This window comes from Leucoraja erinacea, chromosome 6 (genome assembly GCF_028641065.1).
Source record: "Leucoraja erinacea ecotype New England chromosome 6, Leri_hhj_1, whole genome shotgun sequence".
NCBI lineage: Eukaryota > Metazoa > Chordata > Chondrichthyes > Rajiformes > Rajidae > Leucoraja > Leucoraja erinaceus.
Genome location: NC_073382.1, coordinates 83,691,497 through 83,714,019, shown reverse-complemented (window position 1 = coordinate 83,714,019; position 22,523 = coordinate 83,691,497). Strand labels below are relative to the sequence as shown.

General features: G+C 44.6%; 2 protein-coding genes across 6 annotated transcripts in view; one reads left to right on the top strand and one right to left on the bottom strand.

Moving 5' to 3' along the window:
- LOC129698361 (serine/threonine-protein kinase Nek5-like) overlaps positions 1 to 8,774 on the top strand; it is a 50,341-nt gene extending 41,567 nt beyond the window's left edge. For all 5 annotated transcript variants that reach the window (XM_055637470.1, XM_055637469.1, XM_055637471.1 and 2 more), the window contains exons 19-22: positions 883 to 1,024; positions 1,729 to 1,881; positions 5,861 to 5,978; positions 6,949 to 8,774. In XM_055637470.1, the coding sequence (XP_055493445.1) occupies positions 883 to 1,024; positions 1,729 to 1,881; positions 5,861 to 5,978; positions 6,949 to 7,216 (681 nt within the window). In that variant the 3' untranslated portion in view covers positions 7,217 to 8,774. The remainder of the gene's footprint in view (positions 1 to 882; positions 1,025 to 1,728; positions 1,882 to 5,860; positions 5,979 to 6,948) is intronic.
- Positions 8,775 to 9,552: 778 nt separating this feature from the next.
- Positions 9,553 to 16,920, bottom strand: alg11 (ALG11 alpha-1,2-mannosyltransferase). The gene is made up of 4 exons (XM_055637477.1): positions 16,806 to 16,920; positions 14,804 to 15,037; positions 11,513 to 12,438; positions 9,553 to 10,044 (listed from the first exon to the last, which is right to left on the bottom strand). The coding sequence occupies exons 1-4, from the start codon at positions 16,838 to 16,840 to the stop codon at positions 9,767 to 9,769; spliced, it is 1,473 nt and encodes a 490-aa protein (XP_055493452.1). The 5' UTR covers positions 16,841 to 16,920; the 3' UTR covers positions 9,553 to 9,766.
- Positions 16,921 to 22,523: the final 5,603 nt, after the last annotated feature.

The window sequence follows — 22,523 nt, the reverse complement described above, 5'->3', positions numbered from 1 at the left end:
GACATGGGCATCACACGCCTCAGCACTCGTGAGTAAGGCAAGGCAGCGCCTTTACCACCTCAGGCAATTGAGGAAATTCAGAGTGTCTCCGAGGATCCTCCAGTGCTTCTACGCAGCGGCGGTGGAAAGCATCTTGTCCGGGAACATTACCATCTGGTTTGGGAATTGCTCTGCCAAGGACAAGAAGGCTCTGCAGAGAGTAGTGCGTTCGGCCGAACGCACTATGGGAACTTCACTCACCCCCCTGCAGGAACTATACAACAGGAGGTGCAACTCCAGAGCAAACAAAATCATGAGAGACCCCTTCCACCCCTGCAACGGACTGTTCCAGCTGCTACGGTCAGGCAAACGCCTCCATTGCCATGCGGTGAGAACGGAGAGGTTGAGAAGGAGTTTCTTCCCAGAGGCAATTCGGACTGTAAACGCCTATCTCACCAGGGACTAACTCTACAGAACGTTTTTCCTTCCATTATTTATTATGTAAAAGAATATGTGTGTTATGATTGTGCTTATAATTTGTTTGGTTGTTTTGTTGTTTGTCTTTTGCACAAAAGTCCGCGAGCATTGCCACTTTCATTTCACTGCACATCTCGTATGTGTATGTGACAAATAAACTTGACTTGACTTGACTTGGATTACCCCAGGCAATCTGTGAAACAAGAATATGCATGTACACCAGAGCAGTGGCTTATTCCTCAGCCATGACAGGTTGAGTGAGTGATAAATCAGTTAAGAGTATATACCTTCTTTCATTTTTTACTCCAGCATTTTTAAATTAGTGCCATCGCTAAAGTTATAATACAGCCTTAAATCTGATCTCAATTATTTTTTAAATTTACGTAATGAATTTTTCTCACTGTTTTATGTGCTGATATATTTTAGGAATTGGTTACGTTCAATAAGAGGCTGACACACGAGGAAGGCAAGAATCTTAAGCAGAAGAAATGGCAATTCATCGAGGCTGGAGGTTTTCTGGAAGACCTTGCAAACAAAACTTTAGAAGTAACATCATCTCAAATGGAAGGTACACAATAATTTTATCCGGCATTCTTTTGATTTGTTTCCTGATCTCTAAACTCATTACTTTCTTTAGCATCGTTGGTGATACAGGTGTTTAATGTTTCTGAGTGGAATGTAAGTTTACGTAGTGTAGCTTTGTGCATAGTTTCCTGTGGCATCATTATTTAGTTGAACAAGAGGGAACTATAACACGGATTACCACAACATTCTTAAGGGCCTTTGGGAATGGGCAATACTGGCCTTGCCAGCTGTGTGTCCAACCTGAAAAATAATAATCATCCCTTCCTTCTCCTTATTTCTCTTTCTGTCCCTGATTTGTATCGAATTCACTCTAGTTTTTTTAAAAATTCTATTTCCTTTCAATTCCATTATAAAAGAACAGAGATTACCGGTTGCATTATTTGATAGGGTCTCATTGTTCTGAAGAAGGCTCCAGACCTGAAACGTTACTTATCCATGCTCTCCACAGATGCTGCCTGGCCCACAGAGTTACTCCAGTGCTCTGTGTTGTATGCAAGATTCCAGCATCTGCAGTTCCTGTCTCATTATTGTCTTTGGACGCATATGGGTCACACTTAGAGCAATCTGTGATTCAAAGACTTTAAACTGAGCAACAGAAAAATTTAAATAATAGGATGTGCCACAAACGTTCTTGCTCCAGTCTAGGGCTAATGTATGACTATTGCTGCACCTGACTTCTCTATTTAGCGACCTCTGCAGCTGACCAGGTTGTTGTGATGGAAGCAGACGGTTCAACAAACAGAAATCAATGGGAACGGAAAGCACCGGATACCCTGCTGAACGCACTCGTGGCTGCTCAGCTCTCATCGGTGCGTCTCACCACCTCTGCACTTCAACTCGGTAAAGAAAGATCTTACTTTTAGTTCAGCTAAGATACAGCATGGAAAGAGGTCCTTAGATTACACTAGATCTGTGTTATCCCACTTTCACTCCCTACACACTGGGGGGCAATTTACCTACAAACCCACACATCTTTGGGATGTGGGAGGAAACCCGCATGGTCACAGGGAAACATGCAATCTCCACACTTGAGGTCAGGATCAAATCCTCTAGTTTTGGCAATACACATAGTCCACCAATGACCTGGATAACTGAAGCGTAACGTACATATTCTTCTCATCAATTCATCCAGCAACAAACAATAACATTGATGGCTTTGAGCACACCATGCCACAGGCCACCTCGATTCCTGCATCTTGGAACTCTGCAGGCATCGCACTATTTGCACCAGGTGCTTACTGGGATGTTGTCAGAACCTTTATGAGGATGTTGCCAGGACTCTACAGCCTGAGCTACAGGGAGATGTTGGGCAGGCTAGGACTTTATTCCTTAGGAAGGCTGAGGGGTGATCTTATAGAGGTGAAAAACTCATGAATGGATTAGACAAAGTGAATGCAGTCTTTTACACAGGGTAGGGATTCAAGAACCACAGAACATAGCTTTTAAAATGAGAAGGGAAAGATTTAATAGGAACTTGAGAAACATTTTTTTTCCCACTCAGAAGGTGGTGGGCAGATGAACAAGATGCCAGAGGAGGTGATTGAGGCAGGAATAATAATAACATTGAAACGACACTTGGCAGGTACATAGATTAGGTATGTTGCAAAACCTACCTTCAGCGTCGCTGCAGATCTGTCCAAGCCCGTGTGCGTGATTTTGGCGCCGTTGAGAGGGGGGCGGGTTTAAAATGCGATTTTTCCTAGGCTATTCAAATCAAGGTTGTTCAGCCTACTTAGTTGCTGACGAAAAATCGCGGGGACGTTGGTTCGCTGGAGCTATTTTTAAACTATATTGGTTAATTTAGTTGTTATAGTAAGTTAAAAATTATCCTCTAAACCCGCGACCGTAGACAACAGGACGGATCTCATACAGCGGACAACGGAAGGTAGGTTGGTTATTTTTACATTAAAAAGGGCTTCTTAAGATCCCTTTATACAAAGTTTCATGTTGCGAGTAGCTAATTTAGGGGCCCATTAAATCCCGCAGTATTTTTCTGGGCATATGGGGTACAAATCTACCGCAATGGGAACGTTCTAAACCATAGCGTGCCACAGAGTTCCACAGGATCCCACTCGAAAGCTGATTTAAATGGCCATTAATTTACAGCAATTGAACACTAAATTCCTTCCATTTGGCCTATAAATTAATGTCAATGAGATTTAAAAATCATGTTTTATTGTGAATTCTTTGTGAATGTTATTTGGACACTTAGGCTATTTAAAAATGTTAATCTTTTCTTAAGAAATGGATAGATGTTTAGATCTAGTAATTGAAGTTTGGAATTAGCTACAATTAGGTAACTAACTAATTATATGCTTTAATTTCAGATCATCCAAGTAAGATTGTTTCATATTTGTTTCAGAATGCTTCAATCTATAATAACTGAAAATTTCTTTCAGTTCTCTTAATTTTTAAGAAAGTTATGGCCATTTCACTGTCCTCGATCACAGCTTTTGTGTTAAGTCAATGGAAAACCAATAGGGAACAAGATGCTAATTTCCGAGTATGAAAATGGCCATAACCTTTTTTAAACTGAAGATATGAAAGTGAATTAGGTGTCAAATTAAACTTACTTTTGTGCTTTATCTGATGGGATAAATTGCAGGCTTGATTTTTTAAATCTCAAAATGTTGTAGCATTGCTACATAGATGGGAAAGGTTAAGAGGGATATAAGCCAAATGCAGGCAAATGGGACTATCTTTGACGAGGCATCTTGATCGTCATGGGCCTGTTTCCATGCTGTGTAACTCTGACCCTATTGCTTTTGTGCCAAAATCAACAACATTTTCTGACGCGATATTCCATTTGACAACTTGTTTCTTACTTCATTTACCCACCGATATCTCTTTCTAGCCACCTTATATCCACTTCAATTTATCTTTGCAGCATCAACAAATTTAGCAACCCTGTCATTGATGTCATCGCCCAAGTCGTGCATACACAGCAGAATTGAAGCCACAGCACCTGTCCTATTTTGCACATCACTTGTTGCAACGTGTAAGGCAGAAGGCCCTCTCCTCTGCCCATTAGGCAGGTAATCCTCCATCCATGTCACTGACACCCTGAGCTGGTGTGTTTATCCTGGTGGATTCTGCAGCACCCAAACCACATTCCTACAGACGTTTAGGGCAGGCGGTACTTAAATCGGGAGTTCATACATCAGAATTATGAAGGACTGTCAGGGAGGACGATTGGATACAAATTCTATTTCACTCTTGTAGCTGCTGAAATTTTAGTACACATGTATTTATCATATTTGTAAAGCATCCTTCAATTTTCAGCCAATTAAATATTTTTATTGTCCACCCTGTTAGGTAGGAAATGTAGGGAAACACAAGCTTGTGGCCAGGCCACTGAGGGTAACTCCTCCGTTCAAAATTGTGCCCTTGGATCTTTTATGTTCATCTGCACCTTCATACCAGCCTCTCGCCAGGGCATATCGATTCATCCACATCTCATCTGAGAAAAAGTCCTTCCAAGTGTTCAGCATTTTTCCAGTGCTGCTCATGAACTAACACAGATTTATAGAGCAGCCACTAATGGAACTATCTGTGTTGTTTAAGATTCAAATTAATTCATTCTACCGTTTTTGTTTAAGGATGAATGCCTGTCTGGATGAATTGTGTTGTTTTAGTGATTTGGTTGAGAGAGGCAGATGCAATTGCCTTTTCATTCAGTGCTGGTGTTCTGTGTTGCGGGGTAAGAGACCTGCGTCTTCATTGTATACCCGAAAATTAGCTGCCACTCCATCTGGTCTTGTGTGGCCTCAGTACAGTACAGCACAGTACAGTACAGCACAGGAACAAGGCCCTTCAGCCCACAAGGTCTGTGCTCAATATACCAAGATAAACTCATCTCCTCTGCCTTTTTATGATCCATATCCACGTGCCTATCTAAAAGCCTCTGAAACACCACTATTGTGTCTGCCTCCACCACCATCTCAGGCAGTGCGTTCTAGGCACTCGCCACCTTCTGTGTTAAAAAAATTAAAACTTGCCTCTCGCACCGTAAAGCCATGTCCTTCAGCTGGTATTTCCATCATGGGAAAAAGATTGTAACTGTCTACCATATCTATGCCACACATGATTTTATATACTTCTATCAGACCTCCACTTAACATAGAATAGAAAAATAGCTGCAGGAGTAGGTCATTCGGCCCTTTGAGCCAGCACCCTTTTTTTTAAACTGTGACCCCTGGTTCTGGACTAGACCAACAACAGGAACATTTTTCCTGCATCTAGCCTGTCCAATCCTTTAAAAAATTTATGTTTCGATAAGATATCCTCTCATCCTCCAACTTCCAGTGAATACATGCCCAGTCAACCCATTCTTTTATCATTTGTCAGTCCCGCCATCCCGGGAATTAACCTGGTGAACCTATGTTTCACTCCCACAATAGCAATAATGTCCTTCCTCAAATGAGGAGACAAAAATTGCACATTATACTGCAGGTGCGGTCTCACCAGGGCCCTGTACAACTGCAATAGCACCTCCTTGCTCCTAAACTCAAATCCTCTCGCAATGAAGGCCAACATGCCATTAGCTTTCTTCACTGTCTGCTGCACCTGCATGCTTACTTTCAGTGACTGATGTACAAGCACACCCAGGTCTCGTTGCACCTCCCCTTTTCCTAATCTGACACCATTTTCCTAATCTTAACCTCTGACGTTCCAGAGAAAATAATCCATGTCTGTCCAACCTTACATCTAATACCATTCACATTATTTAACACTTTATCTACTTGTGCTGCTAGTTTGGGATCGATCTATGGCTGTGGACGGAGCTAATGATTGATCAGGCTATGTTTCGGTTTATTAGGTGGTTTGTCAACTCCTGTGAGGCCAACAGAAGAGAAGGGTGATTCTGAATCAGGTCCGGCCTCTGATGTGGAAGTGGACACTCAACGGCTGGAGCCCAGATCTGATGACGATGACACGTAAGCTCATTCTACCACTGTCACCTCTCTAAAACAAAATAATGACATGACAGAAACGTAGCCAGAGTCATACAGTGTGGAAACAGCCCATCTTGGCCATGCCAACCGACACTTCCCATCTACACTAGTCCTACTGGCCTGCACTTGGGCTAAACTGGCAATGTTTAGCCCTATTACCACATGCCAGTGTTGTTGGCATGCAACCCCTATCTCAGGGTCAACTGGAACAAAGGAATGATAAACAGTGTGGGATCCAGGGTGAGCTGGCCGACTGCATTCACAATTGGCTTGCTGGCAGGAATCAGAGGGCAGTAGTGGAGGGGTTGTTACTCTGATACCCGTCACCAGTCATGTGTCACGGGGATCGGTGCTGGGTCCACTGCTGACTGCCATCTGTATTGACGATTTGGATGACAAGGGGGTTGGAAAGTTTGTGGATAACTCCAAAATTGATGGTTGCTGCACAGGGAGGAAGGAGATATCCAACTTTACAATAGGATCTAGATCAACCAGGGAAGTGGGCCAAGGAATGGCAGATGGAATTGAACTCTGAAAAGTGCAAATTGTTGCATTTTGTTGCGCCAATGTGTCTATTACTTATAATAGACACAAATTGCTGGAGTAACTCAGCGGTTCAGGCAGCATCGCTGGAGAGAAGGAATGGGTGACATTTTGGGTCCAGACCCTTCTTCAGACTAGTCTGAAGAAAGGTCTCAACCCGAAACGTCACCGATTCCTTCTCTCCAGAGATGCTGCCTGTCCTGCTGAGTTACTCCAGCATTTTGTGTCCATCTTTGGTTTAAACCAGCGTCTGCAGTTCCTTCCTACACAATTACTTATAATGCAGATTTACCTGCTGCGCCATGGACAGTCTAGCCCAGCATTGCTATGTATAACCATGTATTATTGTGACAAGAAAAATGTAGGTGGTGGTCCTGCTGATGTTTCTATGAATGTATTGATTCTTTAGAAACTTTGAAGAATCTGAAGATGAACTCACAGAACAGCTCGTGGAGTCTTTGCAGGAATTAATAATTCAACCAGAAGAAGCTGATTACAGTGATGGGAAGGGAACCACCCAAGGCGCACATGATGAATGCAGAGAGGAGAGCGAGGGCCAGGCGGAGATGCTCAATTTCAGCGCTGAAAGCATGCCTGAAAAATGCTGTGATCAAAAGAACGAGTCTGCAACTGATTCAGTCGAGGCTTTCACAGAGCAAATTGCAACAACTTCCTGAGAGTAACACAGACGGCTAATCTTACCCTCTGCAGTCAAGGAATTGAGTCGTTTAAAACATTGGTCTGGAACTGATTTTTTACATACAAAAACAAATTCATTAAGCTGCTGGAATGTTTCACTTGCAGTAACCAACTGACGGACTATCCTGTGAGGATATAACTATTCTGCTTTTCCTTAGCAAGTAAACCTTATATAATTATAAACACAGGTGAAAAACAAAGCCACAATTTTGAGCGGTACCTTCACGTACAGATGTGCTTGTCTGCATCATGTGGCATCTCGTTTGGTCTCAGTAAAAGCTGCCGCGTATCCTGCTCATGCAAGATTTCAGCCCACCCGATTATCACTTGTAAAGGATTATTACATTTAAAACATTAATTTTAAAACAGATAACTGTGAATGGAGTGATTGACTTGTGTTGTGGTTACTCTCCCTGTTCCCATTGTCATGAACCTTCAATTCACGACCCACAACAGTATTCAGTTTTGAACACCATTTTCTGTTTTTATTATTTATGGATCCAATGAGATCTGTGGAAGGAGCTAGTACAATAGATAAACCTGTGCTGCGCAGATGCAGCTACTTCTGACAACAGTGGCAGAAATGACCAATGTACAGTACCTGCCTGAGCAAAGTCCCAATATCACAGAAGGGACACCTATTGTGTCAGATGGCACTACAGTTGTGCCAGCCGAGATATACTGAGAACGGTTCTGAGCACTCAGAACTGGGCATACAGCAGGAGCAACAATGTACACATCACAATCTGTAACATCCTGACTTGCATCACCTTCACCCCCTCATGAAGTCGGGAGATCATTGCTGGTTCAATGAGGAATGGAGAAAGCCACGCTATGACCAGTGCCAGCGGTACCTAAAGCTGAGCTGCCAACATGCAGAAGCTACCTCACAGAATGTACATGCACATTAAACAGTCAGATCAAACTGCTCCATCTTGCTATTGACTGACGGTTAACCAGCTTACCATGCTGGAGATGCGATTGTTTTCCGGATTGCATCTCCGATCGCTCTGCGGCCTAACATCGTGGAGCTGGAGGCCTCCTCGAACTGACTTTGAGCCCCACCGCCGGGAGTGGACTTAACATCGGAGCTGATCCCTTGCCTGGCATCGCTCCAACTGCGGCCTGCGGACTTTACATTGTGAGCTCGAAGTCTTGGGAGAGGCCGAGTCGGGAGCTCCAACAATGCAGAGGTTTGCCGCCCCGATCCGGGATCTTATCTCACGGCATGGGGGAGCTGACATCCACCGATGCGGGAGCTGATCGCTCTGACGCGGGGGGCCCAAATAGCGCCGGCTCTGGGAGTCAAGATTGTCCCGTCAACGGAAGGCTCCAGGCCCCCTGGCCGCGGGAGAACAAAGAAGGGAAGTGATTGAACTTTTTTTTTCGCCTTCAATCACAGCGAGGAATATGGAGGAGTCACTGTAGTGGATGTTTATGCTAAAATTTATGTTGTGTGTTCCGTTGCTTTTTATTTGTATGACTGACTTAGCAAATGAAATTCCTCGTATGTTGCAAAACATACTTGGCTAATAACGTATTATTGTATTGTATTGCATTGTATTTATATTCAACTACTGGCTAAAGATAAATCTGCAGGTCGGCCCAAGATAATGATGATCCATCTCACCTTCCTCTCAAGATGCCTCCTGTACAATTCAGTTGATTCGATTCATTCCACGTGATACCCTGAAATGAGCAAGCACTGAAGGTCAAAGCCAGATGACCAGACAGCAGCCAGATGCAATAACAAAGATCTGAGTCCCAAACTAAGCTGCACTTTAGCTGATGAAGGAATCTCTAGAAATGATAAGAAAATTGGGCAAGCCTGTGATATGGTGAACCCAAGAGCCTTACATAGTGGAAAAGGATGATGGAAAATTAGACCTACCCAGTAAATGTGACTTAAAGGACAATGTAGAAGAGGCAGTAACTAGTTTAGGCATTGTTTATAATGGGAGCCACAACAGCAAGACGTGGCCATGATCTATAACACAGAGGAAATATGGAAAATGGTCCTATGGCGAAGGACAAGACCCAGCGGTCAGACAGAGGACACACCAGCACAGATACACAAACATCAACAACGACAAGGAAAGGTGGGTTACTAATGGCCTGCTGTGCAAGTGTAAGATCTGCACGCAACATTGTCATTTGAATACGATAAACTGCAGGAGAGTTGAGTCAGTGGAGAATCTTTGAGCCCTCTCGCAGTGCTTCCCTCGTGTATAATGTGACGGTGCCCTAAGAAACTGCCTTGTTACAGAAAATACTGAAGTAACTTGCACAATCACACACCTGAAATCAGAACATATTTTCCCTTATGCAATATTTACTGCAAAATTCATGAAAGATTTATCTTTTACACAGATAACGTAAACCTTTTCAAATATATACAAACAACGGCAATACTGTGGAATGTTTCTCCTCCCGTCTCCCAGGGTGGAGACTGGGGAGAGAGTCATTACTTACATATATTATTTAATAATCAATCTTTCCCAGGAGTCGTTAAACACGTTTAATAATTATTATCCTGGGCTAATGAGGCAGTCCAGAGCAGATATAAATGCCATCTCGAACTGATGGTCGGAGAATCTGCTGACAGACTTGCGTGCATTCCGTCGGATCTCCATCCGCTGCTCCGGTGGCAGTGCCAGGATGGTATTTACAGCGTCAGCGTAACTTTCTTCGCTGTCTGCCAGGAATCCCGTCTCACCCCCCTCAAAAGGCACCACGATGTCAAGCTTGGGGCCTCCAGAATTGTGGGCCAGAATAACCGTTCCTGCAGCCATGCATTCCACCACACCTGTGGGAAAGGGAACATGGTCACTGGGACTTCAGTAACACAGGGTGAACGTATATCAATCACATCACAGCAATAGAGGGTTGGGACAGCTCTCGGTAAAATGAATGAATAGAACAATACAGTCAGTGCTGGTAGGAATTCCTGTTCCGCAATCCTTTTTCTCAGCTCTTTCTTTACAGAAACTTCATTGATGGCTCAACCGTGGTGCATCACTGCCTGAACATAGCCTGTAACCAGGTCTGCAAGCACTGTTATAGTGATCCAAGCCCTCCGGGGTACTTAGTACAACAAGGCACCCAAACACAATTCTCTTTTCTGGCCTCAACCAGTAAACATTTTTTTTTCACCCAATTGAAATTTCTATCTTTTGTGATCACATCTCACCTTTCCATAAAGAGATGAAGTGGCATCCCGTCACAACCACAAAGTTAAATATCTCGATGGAGTTATGCCAGCCTCAGCACATGGCTCCACAGGAATGAACTGCAATGGGATTGATTAGCACCCGACCCAATACACCATTTAACTGTCGCGTGTAGACAAAAGTGCTGGAGAAACTCAGATGGTGCGGCAGCATCTATGGAGCGAAGGAAATAGGCAACGTTTCGGGTCGAAACCCTTCTTCAGACTGATGTAGGGAGGGGGAGGGGGGAAGAGGAAAGGAAGAGGAGGAGCCAGAGGGCTGAGGGAGAGCTGGGAAGGGGAGGAGACAATAAGGGCTACCGGGAATCAATGTTCATGCTGCTGGGGTGTAAACTGCCCAAGCAAAATATGAGGTGCTGCTCCTCCAATTTCCAGTGGTGCTCACTTTGGCCGGCCCAGGGCAGAAAGGTCAGATTCGGAATGGGAGGGGGAGTTGAAGTGCTGAGCCACCGGGAGATCAGGTCGGTTATTGCAGACCGAGCGGAGGTGTTCGGCGAAACGATTGCCAAGCCCGCGCTTGGTCTCACCGATGTTAGACCGATGTTGGTCTAACTGTCGCACCATTGATTAGCAGAAATTTAATCTGTAAAAAGAAACTAGAAATCTAAACTGTATTAGAAATTCATCACCTGCTGCCTTTACAATTGCCTGCAAACAATTAGTTTGAGAGGCAACAGCCAGGACTCGGGTCAATGGATTTTTCGCTGCTGCGGATTGTAACAGTTATTGCTTCAAGATGAAGATCACAGACAGGGACATTTGTTTGTCCTGTTGTCGGAACACTGGCCTGGTCTATTTCAGGTGCACCAACTCATTACAAATGTCATGTATCCAATTACAGTATTGCTCTGCGGCTTCAGTTACCATTCAGACCACAAATAATTCTTGTTTAGATCACCTCTTAGGCACTTAATACTAAACATCTCAAAAGCATGCTATGAATCTATAATACTTGGAACACCAAGTATTACACAGATTCTTCAAAATAACCCGTGAAAATAAAACAAATTCAGCAAGAATCGGAGCAGAACTGTAACATGCTCACCTATACCAAAATGTTCATTCCACATGGTGTGCAGCCCAATTGTAGCTTCAGAGAGATGTTTTTTAAGTTCTGCAAATGGAATATTAATTTTAAACTCAACATTCTCTTGCACTCCCAGATTCTCGCAGAGTTTCTTCAGGCTAGATACTCGCTCTTCGTCCTCAGCGTTACGGCAGCCTCCGATCAGGACCAGCTTCACAGCACACTTGTGAGCGCAGTCCAGCAGGAAGCGATGGAAGGCTGTAATTTGTAGAGCCTGGTCCTTCTCTGGCCGAAACTGCCCGATCGAAACGATGGAATGCTCGGCCCTTTTACTGTTGTCTTCCAGGGGAATGTCCAGAAACGCCTGAACATCACAAGGTGGGCAGACAACGTGAGTACGGTCACCTGCCTTCCAAAGAGAAAGAATATGATTCAGAGTCCATGTGGAATTCACCATTATAATGTCGCTGCAAGACCCGACCAATCCATACAGCCAGGCAAAGATGTGGTAGTAGACAAGTTTGAGGTTGCTCAGTATGGGATTGTTTGATATAAACGCTGCATTGTTAAACCTCAGATTCCTGTCCTTCACCATAGACAGCATGTCTGTGCTAATGGTGGGGTAGTGGATGTAGCACCCCACACGGCAGCCACCCAAGTACTTGAAGAGAGGCAGCACGTAGGCATAGCCCATGGAGTCGATGAAGATGTCAGGAGTGCACTTCATGAGGGCCTCCCACCCCAGCAGCACAGATCCCAGACTCTGGCCGAGCAGAGTGAAGTAGGGATAAAGCTTCGCCTCCACAAGGTAGCGTTTCTCCAGGAAAACAAACTGAACAGGCTGGCGTAGTTTGATGTTGAATCGCCTGTAAGCTGTGTCTAGTATGTCTTCATCTGTGACGTCCTGATCTCCAGTGTAAATGACTATTTTAATATCAGCGTATCTGTGAATTACAAAATGTGAAAATGAGAACCTTGCTGACAAAATGCATCATGTTTGTATGTCAAACATATTGGGGAAAATGTTACAGAATACTTGATAATTCTGATACACAGAAAAAGCTACAAACAATATTCATGATAGGATCAGTGCATGTTGAAATCAGTCTTAATTTTATTTACAAAGAATTAATTGACAAAACCCAGTTGAAAACATTGTATTTAGTCCAGAAATTGCTGCATCAGACATCATGCACTGTTTAGACATTCTTTGAATTTGGAATGTCACGAACAGCATTGAATTGTCAGTGCAACAGCATTGAATCTTTATGATACGTTCTTGATCTACAATTCTATTTTTGCTGTATGGTCTGTTGTTGGGACAGAGAGACGAGCAGCCATTAATAATAATTAATTTAATAATTAGGCACCGGGCTAATTATTAGTGTTTCTGCTGTGCATGAAGGGTGTATTTTACTTGCTGCTACAAGTGCAGATAGACTGGTGAGTCTGTTTCAGTACAGTACAGCCCACAGTGATCTTTCCGGACAGAACTTTGCACAACAAAAATACATTTACACCGGATATTCTGAGAGATTCCCTATCGGGGGGGGGAGATGGAGACAGAATTTACACCTACATTGAAAGCCTTGGAGACGGCACGCATGTACACTACATAGTTTCCCATTTGGAAATGTCTTCCTGAGAAGTAGCTGCTAGTGCTGTGTGCAGCTCCACTCAGATCTTGGCCTCGGCAAGTTAATGAAGTGTGTCTGTAGGTTTACTTTTCATGGGGCCAGTTGAATAAAAATTAGGACTAAGTCTATAGGTTAGTATCCAAAAAGCTTTAGTAAGTTGAAGTTCAATTTAGGTGACAAAGTGCTGGAGTAATTCAATGGGTCAGGCAGCATCTCTGGAGAAAATGGATAGTTGACGTTTCAGATCGGGACCCTTCTACAGATCCAAACAATCACCTATCCATATTCTCCGGAGATGTCTGACCCACTGAGTTACTCCAGCACTTTGTGTTGTTTTTTTAAATAAACCAGCATCTGCAGTTCCTTTTGTCTACAGTTCAATTTAGGTATTTGCCACTTCTGTCTTTAAGGGAACTTTGTAACAAAGACCACTGGTTCCAGATGATACTATGTTGTGGTCACTCCATCCGAGACTCTTCTGGATCTGGATTGATTCACTGGGTGTATACATTGTTTATCTTTAGATCTTAATTTAGGATTTAATTGTTAATAATATTATATATTTCATGTAATATGTTCATCTATTAATGTGGATATGATTTTTAAACAACTTTGTTGAGGTCTGTAACGCAACCAGAGCTTTTAAGACGAATCTAGTGGAAAATTATTTTTCAATTTGCAAATCAAACGTTCCCTTAGAACACAACCTACCTCGCTGATTAAGAAATACCTGCAGCTCGCAACTGTAAAATAAGAAAGTGTCCCAAGGCACTTAAAAGGGATGAAGTCAGAATATAATTTATACCGAGCCAAGACGGGTAATCAAGCTTGCTCAACGAGAAAGGTTTTAAGAAATGTATTAAAGGAGAAAGGATGGAAGTTCAGGCTGGGAGTTCCAGGGCTTGGTTCTGCCAATCAGAGGGCCATTGACAACGCCCAGAGGATTGTCGGCTGCCCTCTCCTTACCTTGGAGGACCTACACAGTTCCCGCTGCACCAAAAAAACCCAGAATATAATAAAGGACATCTCCCACCCCGGACACTCCCTGTTTGAACTGTTGCCGTCAGGCAGACGGTACAGATCCACAAGGACAAGGACAAATAGACTAAAAAACAGTTTTTACCCCACTGCTATAAAAGCACTAAATGTAGCCGCCAAGGAACGCAGGGGCGATACAGACTAAGGGACTGTGGTAACAGTGAAATCGACAGAAAGATGGAGGGTTGGGTGTGTATGCGTGCTTTGTCTGTGATATTTATTTATTTGCTTATCTTTATTATTTTACCGTGGATGTTTCGTTAGCTTTAGAAATGTTTGAATGCTGCACTGACTGGCTGACATTTTAAATTTTGTTGTACATGGCCCATGTTACAATGACAATAAAGAAACTATTCTATTCTATTCTATCTCAAGTGATGGGTTAAAGAAAATAGTACTTGACAGGCAGCTGGGGATACAGCAATGCAGAGTCTATGAAAGAGGTCATGGGGAGAGAAGAACAAGGCCAAAGGGGATTGTAATTCACAGACAAGATGGCCGACCGTGGATTTATAAACTTGCTTTTTACTATCGCATTCTGCTGACACAATCAAAGTACATGAGTATTTGGACCCCTTTAGAGAAAATGTTCCACAAATATCCAGACATTGCAGGTGCAGTAACTGGTACTCACCTTTCCTGCAGTGCTCGCACAGCACACCACAACACCCGTTCCCCTCCACCCCCGGCATTGCAATACGGGTGAAAGAACGCCACCACCAAAGACTTCTTGGCACTTTTTCCTGCATTTTGTGATATTCTCTTCTGTGGACAGGTCCAGAATCGTATGTACAGCAAAATAGCGACCAGGAAGAATGATAAACCAGTGCTTATGAACAACACTGGATAGGCCAACGAAAACATAAACCTAATAAAAAGAACAAGAGGTTAATAACACTGGCATTTCAAATGTATAAAATAACATTAGAATTCACGCCTTACGTAAGTGTATAAACCCTCCCAAGGTAAATGCTGGTCAGAGTGTAAAGACACACACCAGTCTTGTCAAGTTTTGCTTAAGAAAGAACTGCAGATGCTAGTAAAATCGAATGTAGACACAAAATGCTGGAGTAACTCAGCAGGTGAGGCAGCATCAACGGAGATAAGGAATTGGCGATGTTTCAGGTCAAGACCCTTCTTCAGGGAGGGGGCGGGAAAAATAAAGAATGTTAGCGGAGACAATAAGACTAGTGGGAGAACTGGAAAGGGGGAGGGGAAGGGAAGAGAAAGCAAGGGCTACATGAAGTTGGAGAAGTCAATGTTCATACTGCTGGGGTGTAAACCAAAGATACTAGAGCTTCTACGATCTTTGGTGTAAGCTACCCAAGCGAAATATGAAGTACCGTTCCTCCAATTTGCACTGGGCCTACTGGATCTACTTTTCATTACCTCCTAATATACAAAATGACATTATTTGGTCTTTAGAGATACCAGTTCACCGAATCCGCACGGATCAGCGATAGTACATTAACACTATCCTACACGCAAGGGACAATTTTACCGAAGGCAATTAACTAACAAACATAGTTCTTTGGAGTGTGGGAGGAAACAAGAGCACCCGGAGAAACCTTACACGGCCCCAGGAAGAACATGGAAACTGTGTGGACAGCACCCGCCTGAGGTCAGGATCAAAGCCAGGTATCTGGCACTGTGCCACTGGAACGACTTTCAGGAACTCAGAAGCAGAACTAACAAAATCAACCGTCTCTTGTAATTTACCTGCAGTACGTGGAAACCTACAAACAACACTGAGCATGTTTGAGTATGTTGTTGAAACACTGATGGCAGATTTTCATATGGAAAGGGATGAATAGGCTGGGACTTTTGTCTTTGGAGCGTAGGATGTTGATGGATGACCTTATTGAGGTGTACAAGATCATGAGGGGCACAGATAAAGTGAACACTCAGTCATTCCCCACCAGCGTAGAGGATTCTAAAGCTGGAGGGCACCGGTGAGAGGGGAGAGATTTAAGAGAAACCTCAGGGGCAGCTTTTTCATTCAGAGGGTAGTCCGTACCTGGAACAAGCTGCTAGAGGAAGTTATTGAAGGATACAATTCAAGAGAGTTTTATTGTCAAATGTCCCAGACAGAACAATGAAATGTTTCCTTGCTGCAGCGCAACAGAATATGTAAACATAGTGGACTGTAAACACTGCCACTGCGCTCTCTCCCCGGTACCATTTTAAAGGAGAGATACATGGATAGGAAGAGTTTAGAGGGATAGCTCAGTGTGCCAACTTGATGGGCCGAAGGGCCTGTTTCCGTGCTGTACAGCCCCGTGACCGTGTCTCCCGCCCACATCACCAGGAGCGGCTCAACACTGGCGGCTCCCGGTCTCACTCCCAGCCGGGCCCGCAGGCCCCAGCACCAGGAGCGGCTCAACACTGGCGGCTCCCGGTCTCACTCCCAGCCGGGCCCGCGGGCCCCAGCACCAGGAGCGGCTCCCGGTCTCACTCCCGGCCGGGCCCCGCAGGGCCCGCCAGCCCCCAGGAGCGGCTCCCGGTCTCACTCCCGGCCGGGCCCGCAGCCCCCAGCACCAGGAGCGGCTCCCCGTCTCACTCCCGGCCGGGCCCGCGGGCCCCAGCACCAGGAGCGGCGCACCGTCCCCCTCCACTCCATTCTTCCATCCCCTCACCTGAGGAAACCGCTCTCTCCGCCTCCCGCCGTCATGCCGGCGCTACTTCCGCCCGGAACCGGAACCGGAACCCGCACGCGCTGCCGGGGGGAGAGTCGGAGGGTTTGCCGGGCGTTGCCTAGCGACCGCCCCAGCGGGACCACCGGCGCGGTGACGTCATGCGCGCAGAGGCTCCGTGACGTCACGCGCCGGGCGTCACGCGCCGGGGCCCGGGAAGAGCAACAGCGTCATGGGTGATTGTTGGCGCCATTTTACCGGGCTGCCTCGACTACTGTCATGGCGTCCACATCTTCAGCTCACTGTTCTGCGATAAACTGCTCTAATCGTAGAGGGATAGCTCAATGTAGACGACCCGACACAACACACTTCGAAACAAAGTTTCAAGAGAGGAACACTGAACTTTTCACTGCTGCAGCAGGCAGGGGAGGTGTCAATGGATTTTTTTTTAAAGAGGCAGGGCAGTGCTGGAATCTTACTTTTGACAACGGCTTCAGTTCCATTGGAGGAGACGGGTGCATGGTGGAATATTGGTTTGGGGGAATCACACCATTGGGGGAGCAGACCCAACGGGTCTGCACTTGGTCTAGTATATATATAAAAGTCTGTGGCTGCCGCCTGCCGTCCGGCTGCCAGCTGCCTTTCTTCCTTTTGATTCGCTGCTCCTTCCTGTCAGCTTCCAACACACTTCGAAACAAAGTTGCAAGACAGGAACACTGAACTTTTCACTGCTGCAGCAGGCAGGGGAGGTGCAATTGAGGGAGGCAGGGGAGTGCTGGAAACTTACATTTGGCAACGGCTTTAGTTCCATTGGAGGAGACGGGTGCATGGTGGAATATTGGTTTGGGGGAATCACACCATTGGGGGAGCAGACCCAACGGGTCTGCACTTGGTCTAGTTATATATTAAAACTGTGTGGCTGCTGTCCGGCGTCCGGCTGCCTTTCTGCCTTTTGATTCGTTGACGGCTGCTCCTTCCTATCATTTCCAACACACTTCAAAACAAAGTTGCAAGACAGGAACACTTATGAACTTTTCACTGCTGCAGCAGGCAGGGTAGGTGCAATTGGAATTTTTTTTTAATCCACTGCTGAGGGAGGCAGGGGAGTGCTGGAATCATACATTTGGGAACGCCTTCAGTTCCGTTGGAGGAGACGGGTGCATGGTGGAATATTGGGTTGGGGATCACACCATTGGGGGAGCAGACCCAACGGGTCTGCACTTGGTCTAGTATATTTTAAATTTGGCAATTGCATTGAAAATGAACCAAAATGGGCTAGACCCATTTCACTGCATTAGGCCCATATCCCTCTCGACTCTTCATATCCACATATCTGTCCAAATGTCTTTTAAAAGTCAATTCTATCCACTTGTCTATCATCTGGCTGCTCATTCCAGATACGCACTACCCTCTGAGGTTCCTCTTTTCCATATCTCTCTCCTTACGCCTGTGCCCTCTAGTTTTAGAATCATCTATCCTGGGAAAAAGACTGGGCGTTCACTTTATCCTCATGCTCTTGTACACCTCAATAACATAGAAAACAGGTGCAGGAGTAGGCCATTCGGCCCTTCGAGCCTGCATCGCCATTCAATATGATCATGTCTGATCATCCAACTCAGTATCCTGTACCTGCCTTCTCTCCATACCCCCTGATCCCTTTAGCCACAAGGGCCACATCTAACCCTCTTAAATATAGCCGATGAACTGGCCTCAACTACCTTCTGTAGCAGAGAATTCCACAGATTCACCACGGTAAAAAATGTTATAAAGCATATGTCACCCCTCAGCCCTCTACACTCCAATGAAAAAAGTCCCAGCCTGTACAACCTCTCCCTGTAACTCAAGCCCGCAAGCCGAAGAAGAAGAGGTAAGGTGGCTTGGAGAATTGGCATCTTGCAAAATCTGAATGATTAATATATTGCAGATTCATAATTCAGAGTGTGTATAAGGTAACAATACTCTTCAATAGTCCCAATCATTTTAAGTGAAATCTACAAGCCACTGCAACCCTAACCTTCTGCCTTTCACACAGGATTTGTATTGTTGCTATCTTTCATTCTAATCTCATGCATAAAACAAGAAAGCGCACACAGAATGTTGCCTTTATGTGGTTTCTGCAGTTGCTATTGTACTATGCAGGTGTCTATTGAAAGAGAGGATCCTGTCAGTAATTGATGGCTTTATCTGTGGAATTACAGGTAGATAAAGATTACATAACTGACATTCCAGCATTCACAATTATTTTGGATATCATATAAATCTTTAAAATAATATCAAACAAATGTAGCTCACGGTTACATTTTCCCCATTTTTCATATTTATATAGGTGAAAGTGAGGGGTTTTGGTTTTCGAGCCAAAAAAAATGGCTGATGAAGGTTCCTGACTCGAACCTGTCCATGTTCTACCGACATCTTGCTGGACCCACCCGATCTATTCTTCTCATGATTTCATACACCTCTATAAGATCACCCCTCATCCTCCTGTGCTCCAAGGAATAGAGTCCGAGCCTACTCAACCTCTCCCTATAGCTCAGACCCACAAGTCCTGGTAGAATCCACATAAATCTTCTCTGTACCGTTCCCTGCTTGATAATATCTTTCCTATAACATGGAACTGAACCCAATAGTCTAAATGCGGCCTCCAGCAGCCACCCCTCCGCTTCTATGCGACAAGGTCATTGTCCCACTTTCCAAGCTCATCAAGGAACTTTAGGGCACTTCTGAAGGTGAGTGAGGTGAGATCGCAGTAAGTTCACAGCCACCGACTTCACCTTTCCACGCCTCCATCTCGGTAGTGATCCCATCTGATACCAATTGTTTGATAAGTCATGATATTTATTGAATCAAAAGGATCACATTTCGTTCTATGACGGAATTAATGTGTAGAATTAGTTTTAGTTTTGTTTAGAGATACAGCATGGAAACAGGGCCTTCAGCCCACCGAGACCGCACTGACCAGTGATCTCTGCACATTATCACTCCTGCACACACTGGGGACAATTTACATTTTATACCAAGTCAATTAACCTACATACCTGTACGTCTTTGGAGTGTGGGAGGAAACCGAAGATCTCGGAGAAAGCCCACGCAGGTCACGGAGAGAATGTACAGACAGCACCCGTAGTCGGGATCAAACCCGAGTCTGGTATTGTAAGGCAGTAGCTCTGCCGCCCAACTATAATTACAATTTATTTCCGTTTAATTTGAGTTTAACTTCCATTGATCTCATTGATGTGTCAGTACTATTAATCCATTGCCATTTATTTTCTTAGTTTACGGAATGGTCTGATCAGGCTTGGTCCTCTGTTTCATGTGGTCACTCGGTGGACTTTGACCCGGGGATCAGCGGGGATCAAACTAAAGAACAGTGTTGCATCAGCTTCTAAAGAACAATGGGGACCAAATGCAATCATAGCGATAACATTGAAGAAAACTCTTGACGTAAATGCCTAGAGATATCTTGTCACAATGTTGTAAAACTGCACTGGTAAATGTAGACTTACTCTGAGGTGAAGTAAAACACAATGGCACAGTGGTGGCACGGTGGTGCAGCAAGACTTACTGCCTCACAGCGCCAGAAACTCTGGTTTGATCCTGACTACGGGTGCTTTCTGTATGGAGTTTTTACGTTCTCCCTGTGACCATGTGGGTTTTCTCTGGGTGTTCCGGTTTCCTCCCATGCTCCAAAGACATGTGGGTTTGTGGATTAATTGGCTTCTGAAAATTGTCCCTAATATGTAGGATAGAACTCGTGTACAGGTGATCACTGCCTGGCATGGATTTGGTGGGCTAGACCTGTTTCCACACTGTATCTCTAAACTAAACTGCACCATTTGATGGATATATGGAACGAGCTGCCAAAGGAGGAAGTTGAGGCAGGTACTATCACACCATTTAAAATGTTGGGCAGGTACATGGATAGGAAAGGTTCAGAGAGATATTGGCCAAACAAAGGCAAATAGAACAAGCTTAAATGGGGCATATGGTCAGCATGGACGAGTTGGGCTGAAGAGCCAGTTTCCATGCTGCATGACTCTATGACTATAAGTAGATACAATTATGAGAGGCATAGATAGGGTAGACAGTTAGAACCTTTTTCCCAGGGTGGAAATATCAAAGACTAGAGGGCATACCTTTATGGTGAGAGGAGCAAAGTTTAAAGATGAGTGGGGCAAGTTTTTTTTACACAAAGAATGGCGGGTGCCTGGAACGCACTTCCGGGGGTGGTGGTGGTGGAGGCAGATATGATAGTGGTGTTTAAGAGGCGATTAGATACAGTGCCCTCCATAATGTTTGGGACAAAGACCCATCATTTATTTATTTGCCTCTGTATTCCACCATTTGAGATTTGTAATAGAAAACAATTTCATGGGGTTAAAGTGCACATTGTCAGATTTTAATACATTTTGGTTTCACCATGTAGAAGTTACAGCAGTGTTTATACATAGTCCCCCCCCAGTTCAGGACTCCATAATGTTTGGGACACAGCAATGTCATGTAAATGAAAGTAGCCATGTTTAGTATTTTGTTGCATATCCTTTGCATGCAATGACTGCTTGAAGTCTGCGATTCATGGACATCACCAGTTGCTGTGTGTCTACTCTGGTGATGCTCCGCCAGGCCTGTGTTGTAGCCATCTTTAGCTTATGCTTGCTTTGGGTGCTAGTCCCTTTCAGTTTTCTCTTCAGCATATAAAAGGCATGCTGAATTGGGTTCAGATCGGGTGATTGACGGCCACTCAAGAATTTACCATTTTTTAGCTTTGAAAAACTCCTTTGTTGCTTTAGCAGTATGTTTGGGATCATTGTCTTGCTGTGGAATGAACCACCAGCTAATGAGTTTTGAGGCATTTGTTTAAACGTGAGCAGATAGGATGTGTCTATACACTTCAGAATTCATTATGCTACTACCATCAGCAGTTGTATCATCAATGAAGATAAGTGAGCCAGTACCTTCAGCAGCCATACATGCCCAGGCCATAACCCCCCCACCACTGTGTTTCACAGGTGAGGTGGTATACTTTGGATCTTGGGCAGCTGCTTCTCTCCTCCATACTTTGCTCTTGCCATCACTCTGATATGTTAATCTTCATCTCATCTGTCCACAAGACCTTTTTTCCAGAACTGTGGTTGCTCTTTTAAGTACTTCTAGGCAAACTGTCAGCTGGCCATCCTATTTTTGCAGCTAACCAGTGGTTTGCATCTTGCAGTGTAACCTCTGTATTTCTGTTTACTGTGTGGAAAAGTTGCCCCTCAAGTCAAGTCAAGTTTATTTGTCACATACACATACGAGATGTGCAGTGAAATGAAAGTGGCAATGCTCTCGGACTTTTGTGCAAAAAGACAAGCAACAAAACAAACTATAAACACAATCATAAACACACATATACCTTTACATAATAAATAATGGAAGGAAAAACGTTCAGTAGAGTTAGTCCCTGGTGAGATAGTCGTTTACAGACCGAATGGCCTCTGGGAAGAAACTCCTTCTCAACCTCTCCGTTCTCACTGCATGGCAACGGAGGCGTTTGCCTGACCGTAGCAGCTGGAACAGTCCATTGCAGGGGTGGAAGGGGTCTCTCATGATATTGTTGGCTCTGGAGTTGCACCTCCTGATGTATAGTTCCTGCAGGGGGGCAAGTGAAGTTCCCATAGTGCGTTCAGCCGAACGCACTACTCTCTGCAGAGCCTTCTTGTCCTTGGCAGAGCAATTCCCAAACCA

Coding starts and splice junctions, on each gene's coding strand:
- alg11 (XM_055637477.1), bottom strand. CDS start 16,840: ATGACGGCGGGAGGCGGAGAGAGCGGTTTCCTCAG. Junction 15,038..16,805: donor GGAGAGAGCGGTTTCCTCAG/GTGAGGGGATGG, acceptor TCTTTTTATTAG/GTTTATGTTTTCGTTGGCCT. Junction 10,045..11,512: donor GAATGAACATTTTGGTATAG/GTGAGCATGTTA, acceptor CCTTTCCCACAG/GTGTGGTGGAATGCATGGCT.